The sequence below is a fragment of the Strongylocentrotus purpuratus genome, unplaced genomic scaffold (assembly GCF_000002235.5).
Source record: "Strongylocentrotus purpuratus isolate Spur 01 unplaced genomic scaffold, Spur_5.0 spur5_scaffold_7, whole genome shotgun sequence".
Lineage (NCBI taxonomy): Eukaryota > Metazoa > Echinodermata > Echinoidea > Camarodonta > Strongylocentrotidae > Strongylocentrotus > Strongylocentrotus purpuratus.
The window spans coordinates 12,121,764-12,134,127 of NW_022145613.1; the positions used below are offsets into that span (position 1 = coordinate 12,121,764).

General features: G+C 37.1%; 1 protein-coding gene across 3 annotated transcripts in view; it reads left to right on the forward strand.

Moving 5' to 3' along the window:
- LOC577367 (transmembrane and coiled-coil domains protein 2) overlaps positions 1–11,355 on the forward strand; it is a 38,903-nt gene extending 27,548 nt beyond the window's left edge. The window contains exons 7-13 of one of the 3 annotated variants that reach the window (XM_011663721.2): positions 251–316; positions 4,394–4,473; positions 5,360–5,435; positions 6,097–6,295; positions 7,479–7,700; positions 9,004–9,182; positions 9,801–11,355. In XM_011663721.2, coding sequence (XP_011662023.2) covers positions 251–316; positions 4,394–4,473; positions 5,360–5,435; positions 6,097–6,295; positions 7,479–7,700; positions 9,004–9,182; positions 9,801–9,933 — 955 coding nt within the window. In that variant the 3' untranslated portion in view covers positions 9,934–11,355. The remainder of the gene's footprint in view (positions 1–250; positions 317–4,393; positions 4,474–5,359; positions 5,436–6,096; positions 6,296–7,478; positions 7,701–9,003; positions 9,183–9,800) is intronic. The other 2 variants (XM_030975028.1, XM_030975029.1) reach the window with 2 other exon arrangements.
- The last annotated feature ends 1,009 nt before the right edge of the window (positions 11,356–12,364 follow it).

Genomic DNA, 12,364 nt, shown 5'->3' on the forward strand with positions numbered 1-12,364 from the left:
GGTTAATACTATCTCCATCATAATGTGCATATGTTGTGCTTTGGTATCAGGTTTGGGCGTATATCAAGAGTTAACCAAATCAATATGACATTTAATTAAAGGTGGAGTCGGTTTTCAAGCTAAGCAACAAAGCAACAAAAGTTTATGTAAATGGTGCATGTGGAAAGACCCTTATTTATTTTATCGGCCTTCTTGTGACTTCTACTTTTTTTTCTTGTCTACACTTTTCTTGCAACTTTGTATCTACCAGTGGGGTGGCAGATAAGATAGGCGAGCATTTGTTGGGTCTATCGGAGCTCACTCACACCGCAGCAAGGTGATTGGATCGATTGATATAACTATAGCTCTGCACACTGCACTGCGTGCTTGATAGTACTCTATAGACTCTTCCTGCCCCTTCACTGTCTCTCCTCCTCCTCCTTCTCACCCTCCTCTCTCTTCCCCATCCTTTCTCCCCCATCCTTTCTCCCCCCTTTTAATCTCTTCTCCTTTCCCTTCTCTCCCTTCCCCCTCCTCCTTTCATCCCCTCTTCACCGTCTCCCTACTCCTCTCCTCCCTCCCGTCCTCATTCCCTCCCCTTCTCCTCTTCTCCTCCCCTCCTATCCTCCCTTTCCCTCTCCTCCCCCTCCCCTCCTGTCCTACCCTTTCCTCTCCTCCCCTCTCCTCCTCCCCTCTCCTCCTCCCCTCCCTCTTCTCCCTCCCCCTGCCTCTCTGTCTCCCCTCCCCAACTCATGTCCTACCCCACCTCTAAGATGTACCTATATGTACAGCATACGATAACCCTCTGTTCTCTGGTTCCCAAATGTCTTTGACACAGCATGATCCATACTCGGGATGGAGTAGCTTTTCATATTTCTTCAAGTTAGAAAATCACAATCACGGTGTTTGTAGTCTTCCTTGTAATCAAAGGTGGAGTTTGGTACCCCTATCCTGCACCTCCAAATTCAGTATTTAGTGGGGTTTAGAGTTTGTATATATATATAGGTCTCTAGCTTGGTACATGTATGTGTGTTGTTACCTTAATCTACCACTGACCCCATCCAAATTCTAATTTTAGTGGGTTCTTAGATTTTGTATTAGATTTTGCAAGGAATAGATCTTGGGTTTTGTTTATGTGTTGTTACCTTAATCTCTTATGATTAGCTACCCCCCCCCCCCCCCAGCTTGTATACATTTGTTTAAAGAAGACCCTTGCTGTCATGGTGTGGCCTGAAATGTAATACCTTTGTCTTTATTATTTGATCTTTGAACCCCCCCCCCCCCCCCCCCCCCCCCCCCCCGTTCCCTATCCTCCGCCCTTCATTTCTAACACTGTTGCTCGATAGTTTGCTGCATTTGCCAGGTCTTGCTACCTAGTCGCTTATGATTCCTGTATGGTGCTCTAATGCTTGTACTAACCTCAAATGCAACAGTCCTCATGTAGTATATATAGACCGGATGGAATGCAAATCCTCACCGCTTTGCCAACTCCGAATCAATGTCTCCTTTTGACGGATGTAAAAAGTCTTTCAAAGTGCACACACATGCTATAGAGGCATGCTTCACGCATGTAGTTTAACTTTCTTTAGGGTTTGAATGATGCATTGTATTGAGATTAATTGGTAATGTCTACCGTCCAAGTATCTCAGTCATCTCCATTTGGTCCTTCTCATTTTTTTCATCTGATGCTCCTCATCTTGTTATCACATTTCTCTTCTTTCTTCATCTCAATCTTTCTAACCTCTTCTTCTTTAATCAGTTCATTTTTGTGTCCATTATTTCTGATCTGCATGTACATGAATGTATGTTTCTCTCTGAATCATTCTTCTTTTCAATTTCCTCTTCTATCTTTTCTTCATTATTTTCATTTTGTCCTTCTGTTCTTCTTGGAGTCTTTCAGTTATTCACTCTAACCTTTTTCACAATCATTTTGTCCTAGATAATATTCTTTGTCATCCTTCTTTTCTATCTTGAAAACATCATATTCATTGCTACAATGCCCTTTTCTTGACATGTTTCGTCATCGTTTTACATATCGAACGACATTAGCATTTTCATCCATAGGGTATCCATTTATACACCTGGGTGAAGAGAAGCAATATAGATAAAATGCTCTGCTTATGTACACACATGCTGTTCCACAGTCAAACCCACATCTTTTGTCATCACAAGTCAATCAGAGACACATCAATCTTTTTTTGGACAACTCACAAGACACAAAGATTTTCTCAGCCTGAGAATGAATTTTAAAAATGTCAGGTTTCACCCTAGTTGAGAATGAGTTACACAAATCACCTGGCCTTGGTAATCTTTCAAAGCCATGCATTGGTATTCAAAAATATGTGTTCATTCTCTGTGTATATATATATATCAAGTAGATGGAGTGTACAATGTTTTAAGGGACTAATTTCATCATGTCTGAAAGTTTTATCAAGAATCATGAACATCCTATCTGATCAATGATAACAAAATGTATAACTCAACAATATATCCAGTAAAGTGTATGGTATATACCCCATTGAAATTCTTTAGAACATGAATGAAAGGAGACTATTTTTCATATGTGATTAAACAATTAACTTTTTGAATTCTAATTTTTAACCTAATCTGCCTGCAGTTAGACATTTACGGAAGTCCCTATATAGTTTTCTCTCACGTTGTGATATACAGAAAAAAACAAAAAAATGTAAGAAGCTGCGGGATCAGCTGCGCCATAGACAGTTTTAAGCACATCATGTTTGGTTGTATCCATTAGATCTGCATCATCATCTAATAGAATTACTTGCATTGTGTAGAAAAGTCTCTCATCTGTTTTGTTTTCTTTATCATTGTTTATTTCTATGTGTTCATTTTCTTTCAGTATGATTTTGTTCCATATTTGTCAAATTTGATTTTTGTCATCCTTTTTCTTTTTTTCAGGCATTTTCATTTTCAATCAATTTGAAATTGTAAAAAAAAAAAAAAAAAAAAAATTACACTAACCTAAAAGTACTATGTTAGTCATATATTTTATGTGTGTTATAAAAACTATATTAAGTTGCCTATTTCAAGCCTTTTTTTTAAATCATGAAGAGGTAGTCATTTTATCAGATTTCACTAATTCATTTGCATCAGTATGTGCACGTTATTAAAGGAAACTAACTTTGATCGCAAGTCTCCTTTTTTAGTCTGAAGTAAATCATTATGCAAAGCAAGTGTGGGTGAATTAAGGTTTGATAAATATAAATTGAAATAATAAGTAAGTTGTTCAATTAAGATATAACTTCTTTGATCCCCTCTGATGTTTTAAGTTGGCCAATTTTTAAAATACCGTATTAAAATGTTTTGTTTTTAGAAAGCACAAAATCTATAGTACATGGTTGTTTTTAATATATAGCTGTGTAATTTATGCAAAAGTGAAGCAAAATATTAAATTTAACTGTGCTAGTGTGCTTGTTTGCATTTTGGATGGTTTGGTCATGATTTGTTAATCATGAATGATTGATAAGTCACATTTTGAATGTATATACAGAGAAAGAAAGAAAGGTTGTAATGATATCTTTAACTTTGAGAAATGATTCTCAATTATGAACAAATATTTCTTGACGTGCGTGCAGTCATTTTAGTGCTCAAAATTCATATACATGTACATGAAAGGAGATTTAACTCATTGCCTACCAAAACCGGTTGGCTACTGTGTTAAGCCTATGAGAATGAGAGAATTCAGGAGTCAACAGGTTAACATTGAAACCTGATGAATAAATATTCACACAGTCGCATTGCTTGCTTTTTAGATACTGGTACACTTGTCCTTCATTTATACATCATTAGCTGATTAGATGTGTAGCAAATTAGAGTAGATGAGTAGACTTATGTTAAAGTAAATGATGTAAAGGGATAAGAAATTGCACATTTCTGTAAACAGGATATTCTGGAGGCTTAATCATTCCAACTTGCTTAAACTTGGTTCAATCATAGTAATTAGGATTTCAAAAAGGATTTTTCTTTTTTTTCTTTGTTTTTTTTTTCATTCTTTTTTTTCCATTGACAATTAAAAGTATTAAAGAAAAATGCCTTTTTTGTGAAGCCATGGATAATCCTTGGAAGTATAAAAGTATACAATCACTTTTAAAAAAGAAAAAAATGCTTTCCATCTTTGCGCATGCAGACCTATCACATTAGACATCCAAACTTCCAAAATGAAAATTTGTGCTAGATGATAGCTATATGACCATAAAATGATGAGTAGTTATACATTGTGATAAGAATGATGCATATACTGTTAGACTTGGCAGTTTTGTTGGATATGTGACATCACTACCATGTAGTATGCGGTCTCATGAGATACAATTGCATGAATACTAACTTTGAACAAATAGAAAATACATAATTATGATGAATTGTCTATATTATCTTTCTCTCCCTCTAATTGCAGTGCAATGGTGGCCAAACCAAAGGAGTTTGCCAGTAAATTCAAGAACAAATTCGGGAGTGCAGATAACCTTGATAGTATCAGTAAGTAGAACAAAGTCCTTTGTTTACTATAGGCCTGTCTCCATCAGCTCGAGATTGCCAAATATCCGATCGCAAATTATCCAGCTATTTTGGCTCTTCATCAGCCCACAGTTGCAATTAGTGGGATATTTGGTCAAGATAATCATCCCAAGATATCTTGGGCTAATTTGCAAAATATCCTGCTATTTGACTGGTGCGTTTTCACCAGCCCAAAGACTCGCACTATGTGCAAACGCTGAGCAAAATATCTCGAGCTCAAGTTTCGAGGTTGAGTCTCGAGCTGATGAAGACGCAATTTGTAACTTCGGGATTATTTCCCAAATCAGAAATAGTGGGCTATTTGGCAATCTCGAGCTAACATACCTTATGATAACAAAATTACATCATTATAATGGTCAAGGGTGTGATCAAGATCGGGGGAGCACCAAGGGAAGTTTTTTGTTTTAATGTTTTACTTTGTTCGGAGAAGGTCTCAGATAAACTGCTCAAGAATTTCTCAACAACCCTCGCCTTTTTCTTTCTGTGCTGCTTTGTAAACGTCTTTTTTTTCCTCCATACCATCTGTAATAAGTTTAAAAGAATATGAAGACCACTTGTTAATATTAATTTTGTGATAAATCATGAATTTTGACATTACTTTCCTCTATACATTGAAAGTTTGGCTTAGAACTTGTATTTGCTCTGATTATGTTTTCATTTCTTTGAAAGATAGAATACTCTCCCAGTTGTTTGTTGTTGTAGGGTTGTTGTTTTTTTTCGTCCTGTGCTACATGTATATAACAGCACCAATTTGGGGTTATCTTACAGTATTACCTGTTATAAGATGATGATGGTAATGATGATAACAAAGCTAACATCTCTTTCTGTCTGTATCTTGATTTTTCAGATGATGATGAAGATCAAATCTCGATAAATAATAAATCCAAGAGTAGCTGGTTTGCACCAACGCCTGTAGATGCATTGTAAGTTTGTTGCTACATTTTTGCAAGTGAACGACAAGTATATTTTAAAAAATTATCCTACTAGCTTATTAACTCCAGAGAATGAATATATTGCTGTTTATTTTGTTTTCTAGATTTGTTCACTATTGATACTTATTACAACTTAATAGAAGGTAGTTTGAGTGAGATTGAAATAGTCTGTACATGTACATGTATACTCCAGACCTTTCATTGAGATGGATACAAATATGGAAGCCTGGGCCCTGTCTTACAAAGAGTTGATATCAATCACAACTTATTTGCGATTAATATCAATCGCAACTTATTTGCAATTGATATTAATCACAACTTGTTTGCAATTTATATCAGTCGCAACTATGTACATAAGAGATAGGAGACTGCAAACTTGTGATTGATTTGGATCAATCACAACTCTTTGTAAGACAGGGCCCTGATTTAAAACAAAAATAGTGTAATAGATTCTGAGACAGAGAAAACATATGCTTTCTTTGTCATATGAACTCATCTCATCTTGATTCTATTTTTTAAAAGTTGCTTCTTCTTCTTCTTCTGCTCCTTTGTTCCTCTTCCTGCTCTTTCTTCATCTCCTTTTTGCCTGTTGAAATTTGTCCATCTTCCTATTATGGTTATTAATCTTGTTCCTTCTTTGTCTGTGACCTAGAAGACCCAGGTCGGCCAGCGATGGGGAGGAGACGTACAGCCTGACCTCGGGATCGGGACCCAACAACAACGGGCATCCGTTGCTAGGCGACGACGATGTTGAGCATCCACTGGCAGGAGCTGTTAACAAACTCCAAAGAACCGTCCATGAGTTAACAGCCTCACAGTCCAGACTTCAACTCAATATAGAGGAATTGCAGGTGAGGAGGATGATGTTTTTGTCAGAAGGCAGAAATTCCTTTAGGATAATAGGAATGAATTTATTTGATCTGTAGACAGGTGATCAGAATCTTTAGATTATTGGCCTGATTATTGTCAATTATCCTAGATGTTGATGTCTCTACGCCATAGTAATGTAATTTGATGGTTTGATATCAATTTTTATATTAATTGCTGAAATAGGAAGGAGTCTTCAATCAAAGGTTGTTATTCATGAATTACATTTTAAAGAAGTTACTTTGAAATATTAGATTCGTTGCAGTAGCTCTGCTATAGTGGAGTGATATTTTGATAGGATGGTGACATGGTTTCAATGAATCTTGGCAGCGTGGTTAGTTAAGTCATTACATGCTCTGATTCTGGTACAAGTCGGGCATGGAATCGTAGCTGGCCGAGGAAAAAAATTAATATAAGTTTCTATTTTCACTATCTGAAGACATTTGAAATAATCAAAGAGGGATAATTCCATCCAAATCGGTTGTACTAAAAAGAAAGGCCTAAGGAATACAGTGAATAAGTTTAACTGATAACCTCTCAAGTACAGGAGACTACCAACTATTATATTCAATAAATCCTGAACTTGATCCAGCAAACATCGTATCCTTGTAAACCAATGAAAATTGACATTGAGTTAAAATGTACACACCTACCTTATGGTCAACACTTTGGAGACATTACTAATCATAACCCAACCAGCAGATGAGATGATGCTCTGAATACTTGGTCCATGTGTGATTTCTACTTCTTTTTATTTTAAAAAGAAGTGTTATCGGTTTTGATGCTTGCCCTGGTGAATATTTCCCAATGGCAGTCATTTTCTTACAAAATGTATTTTCTCTTCTACTAAAAAAAACAGGAGTTGAAAGGGAAGAGAATAAGATCTCCCACAAAACAACTTCAGAAACATGACCGTCCTGTTTTTTTCTTTCTTTTAAATATATTTTCCCATCTGAATAAACGATACATTTTCTTTTGCTAGACCTCAATTCTTCGATTGAATTCGATTGAAAAGTCAAATTCCTTGCAGTGAGATTTTTGTGATTGTTTTAGTTCTTTATCAGTGCTCTATTTTAAGTTTTCCTAAACTTCATTAGAGCTTTTCAGAGTTATGTAACTCACCACTCCTGTCTATATCTTTACTACACCGTTACCCCCACCCTGCAGAATCAATTACAGCACCAACTACAGTACTTCAACCAGTCTCTTCAGGAGGAGAGATACCGCTCAGAGAGACTAGAGGAGCAGCTAACGGATCTGACCGACCTCCACACGCATGCCATGAGCAACCTACAGCAGGAGCTAAGCTCCGTTCAGGAGAGGTTGGAGTATCGCATGGAGGAGAGGAGCAGAGATTATATCGACTCAGTGGAGCAGTGCCAAACAAGGGTAAGATACTTAACATGTTTTACAGTCCTGGGGGGCGTTTCACAAATCCTTTTTTCAATGGCAAATAACAAAAATCAGTGACAAATCTGCTGATAAGCAATCAGAAGCAAGGATTTCGGTAGCTTGTAACACAAATTGTCATTTGTCACTGATGACAAGTTTTGTGAAACGCCCCGCTGGGGGGTGTTTCACAAAGACTAAGACCGACTTTAAGTTGGACTTAACTATGGCAGGCCGTTCATGCCACTGGTTGCTCTCACCTTTGGTCTCTCAATTATGATCTTTAGAAAATATTTTTTCCTTCATTAATGAACTATCAATGTGTGACCATAATTTGTACGTCCCTTGAGAGACCAATGCCAGTAAATGGTGAGAGAAAACAGTGGCATGAAAAGCCTGCTATAGTTAAGTCCAACTTAGAAGTCAATCTTAATCTTTGTGAAACACTCCCCTGGTGGTGTACTTCTCTCTCCCTCTTCAGCTTCTTGTCCTGCTCCTCTACACCCCCTCCCTCCCCCTCTCTCTATCCTCTGTCTTCTCATCCTTGTGTATCTAATTTCAATTGTCTATATGTTCCTCACTTTATTAATCTTCCTCTAGTCATTTTCTCCTTTTTCTCGCTCTCCTTCTCTTTATAATCATCTCATCCTTATTCTCCTCCTCCCTCTGTTCTTCACTTTCCACCACCTCCTCTGTTCCTCCTCTTTCTCATCCTCATTTTTGTTTCGGAGCCTTCCTCTTCTACTTTTTCCTCCTCCTTTTCCTCTCCTTCCTCTCTATACCTTCTCCCTCATGTCTTCCATTTCTCTCCTTTATGTACTTCTTCTACCTTCTCTCACCCTTTACAATTTTATGACGCAAATATGCTTTTAAAAACAAAAAGCATATAGAGGGACAGATTTAACAAAGAACTCTGAACAAAGGTTTCTTTTGTTTCATACTATAAATACAGGTCTATAGCTTATAAAACAATCTTTCATAGTTTGACTTTCTGTACATCTAACATCCTTTTATTATGGATCTTTGAAATACTTAAGTTTGAACCATGCCAGTAATTATCATTATTATTAATTGGGCGTCACCTGCGCCTGGGAGGTGAAAAGCAAGCTGAATCACTGTAACCCTCGTGTCACTCCTCCAGGTATAACTGATTGGGGGTTTCCCCCTACTCTTATACGAATTGTGTAGTGGGTTCTTAATGCGCAAAGGTGGTGACTCTCTCTACACGGGTCCTCCATTTAACATCCTATCCGAGCATCGTGATTATCATATTAAAGATCTATATAATATTTCTTTCCTGCAGATATCCAAAATTGAGTTGGCCCAACAGCATCAGCAGGTGATCACGTTAGAAGGTTACGAGCACGCTAACGCGAGGGCGCTACTCTCTAAATTCATCAACGTGATCCTGCTCATACTAGCCGTCATTCTTGTCATCTTGTCCAACGCTGTCAATCTAGTCTCTCCATTAGTGCAAACCAAGTGAGTTTATAGAGTACCGAAGCTGTGACATCATAAAAATCTAGTTTTTAACGTAGCAGTTTTTTCTTCATTTTCAGAAAGAGCATAAAAAATAATGTCCAAATGTTGAAAACCAATGGAATATGTTAAGCATTGGCTGAGATATGACCGTACGAATAAATAGATTTCCTATAGGAACTCAGTTTTAGATTGCTCTGGCATGATTATGGGAAATACAGTCACACTTTGTTAAAATGTCAGGACAAACTTTGGGCATCCTATTTGGTTCTTCATATTCAAATCATTTGTAAAGTCATTCGTAACTTTACGCACAGCTTTATGAAACCCCCCCCCCCCCCCCCCATGGTGATAAAGACTGAGATATTTCAGTGGGCCTTCCATTTAATGATAATCTATCTATACTATTTGATGACAAGGGGTTTGTAGAGATTTGACATAGTATTTTCAAGTTTACATTGCATATCAAACAGTATGATTTCGTAATGATCTAATGCAGAATATTATTACCAGGTAGATGAAAGAAAGAACAAATCATAGAACAACATCCACAATAATTTTTGTTTCTGGAGGTAAAAAATGAAAATCATTAACCTGCTGTTTACTTATTTTTCTTTCCAGATCTCGTCTCTTAGTCACAATATTTATGTGTGCCAGTCTCTTCTATCTCTGGCAGCAGAGGGAAATGATCGACGGTGCGCGGCGGAACTTTTCGCAAAACTACATTCATTATCTGCCCTTTCAGACTCGGTGACACACAATCATTCCATCCCAGCTGCCACATCGTTCTTAATGTATGGGAATGATAGACAAAATTATTGCTCTTTCCCATACACAGTGTTGCTCTTGTGGGACTGAGCCAAATGAGACTATTTCCCTCTGTGTTGATGAATACGTGGGACTGAAAAGAGAGGATCACGAAAAATGTATTCCGGGCTGAGTGACAGGACCTGAAATGAAGCAGGAAAAGGATGCGAGGTTCCAGTTCTATGGAGACCAAAGAAAGGATATGTTGTTTCCTTATCCAGATGAGAAGGCTCTATTAAAGGCCCATCTTCACAATTATTTATGGATGGGACCATTGGCATTATAGATATTGAATTGAAAAGGTTTTATCAACATCATCGTTGCGGCCACTTGCCGAATCAAGACAATTCTACTACTAGTATTACCTGCATTACAACGGATATTCAACAAACTCACCGCCGAAGCTTCTCATTATCAATGATGGTGTTCAGCTGATTGTTGCCATCAGCTAAATTGTTCATGGAACTCATCGATATGAGTGTATCACAGTACCTTGTCTTTGTGAGTGAGTGGGACTACAGCATTGCAGCACACTCGTAACTTCCATCGTTATCAAGTACTGGATCCGTCAGTTTTCTCTGAGACAGTGCATCTTCATATCTCCTGCAAGTGTTGTTACTTTGTTTTGGGTCGCTACTCCGTATTTGCTCCTGCTGAATATATAGATATTGATACTTCATGCATCCTTAAAGGAAGTGTCACCTACATGTTTTTGTGGACTCCCAAAAGTGATTGTTGCAAAAATATTGTCAAACCCTACTTGGAAGACATTGCATCCCCAAGACATACTTACCACACAATTTTTTTCCATTATAGTCCTTCAGACACGCTCACATCAGGAAAGGCACTGCTGCATATTCATATTTGCCCCAGTAGAGCCAAGGTGTACACTCCACATGTTTCGTCTTGGCCCCTGACTCTTTATCTTAAATTTTAATTATGTTGTGGCCTTGTCTCCTTACGAAGTAAGCTAAATATTAAGATAAACCAGGCTTGTAGGTTTCATGAAGTACAGAATATGACACATTTGAGATACAGTTGGGCATGCTCTTGAAATTTGTTAACCACTAGAGTATAAAAGAAATCATTCTCACGTCCTCTAATAAAAGTTGGTGATCTATTTTCTGGTTGATGCTACCTGTAAGTCAAGTAAAGACAATCTTCACAACTGTGAAACAACTTCTACTGCTCTGTTACAAAGCTTTTATTATTTGTTCAGCCTCCTGTAAAAACATACCCAATTACTACCCAAGGAACATGAAACTATGGTTAAGGGCATACTGTATGTCAATTAAACCCAGAAATGAAACCTAGCTATTGGAAGAGGAAAAGAAGTTTGATAATGAGAAGTGCAATATGTATAGAATTATAAGAAAGGAAAAGGAATAAAAGCCTGGATTTGAATGGAATGAATTGAAAAGAGAAATTATTTATAATATATTAATAGATAATACCGTTTCAGATATCTGAGGCCTTTAATGAGCTGTTGGTATAAAGAAAGTACAAGAAAGGGGTCAAATGAGTATTTCGAAGGGAGTTTTAATCCTGTATAAATCTTATGTCGTGGATTCAATCTTAATGTATGGTTTGTGTCATACCTACCAATGTGGTGAGAACTGTCTCTTGCGTCTTCATTGGTGGTAGTTTGTCAAAAAGTCGGGTGGTGAAAATATTGTCTCAGATAGCGTTCTGTAATTTCACTCTTTGGACTTTACACGTTTGCACACTTGTGTTGTTACAATGGTGAAATTCTTCCATACTGAAAACATTTGACATATATATGTGTAGCGTTTTATGTTTTTAGAAATCAGCAGTTATACTTCCCACTGCTCTGTGTTCATATTCAGAAGGTATACCAAATCAAATTAATAATTGGTGATTGCATCATTTAAAAAACCTTTTTGAAACAAGAAAAGGCTTGCAGAAAAACTTCTTTATGTTCACTCAGCTTTCAAAATACATGTACACCCTGTGTACATCTTGTATGTCCTGGGGGTGTTTCACAGAGATCCTAAGTTGAACTTATCTCTAAGTTGGGCTCAACAATTATGGCGAGCCATAAGCATCTTTGAAAATATTTTGTAAACGGTATCTTTAAAGGTGTAAAATATTGATTTAATTCATTTATATTTTCTATGATCAAGGAGATTTCATGTTCTTGATGTGGAATTTATGAAAAGTCTAAAATACTTGAATTTCTGCTTTTTAATATATTGTATTTTAAGGCTACAAATGGCTCTCCATAATTTTTAAGTCAAACTTTAAGTCAAGCATTCAGAAAGACATCACTGACAAAATGGAACACCCCCCAGATGTCCATGGTCTGTGGAAGAGGTTGAAGTTGCTGCAAGGAACCAAATAATTTGGGAGTTCCTCTC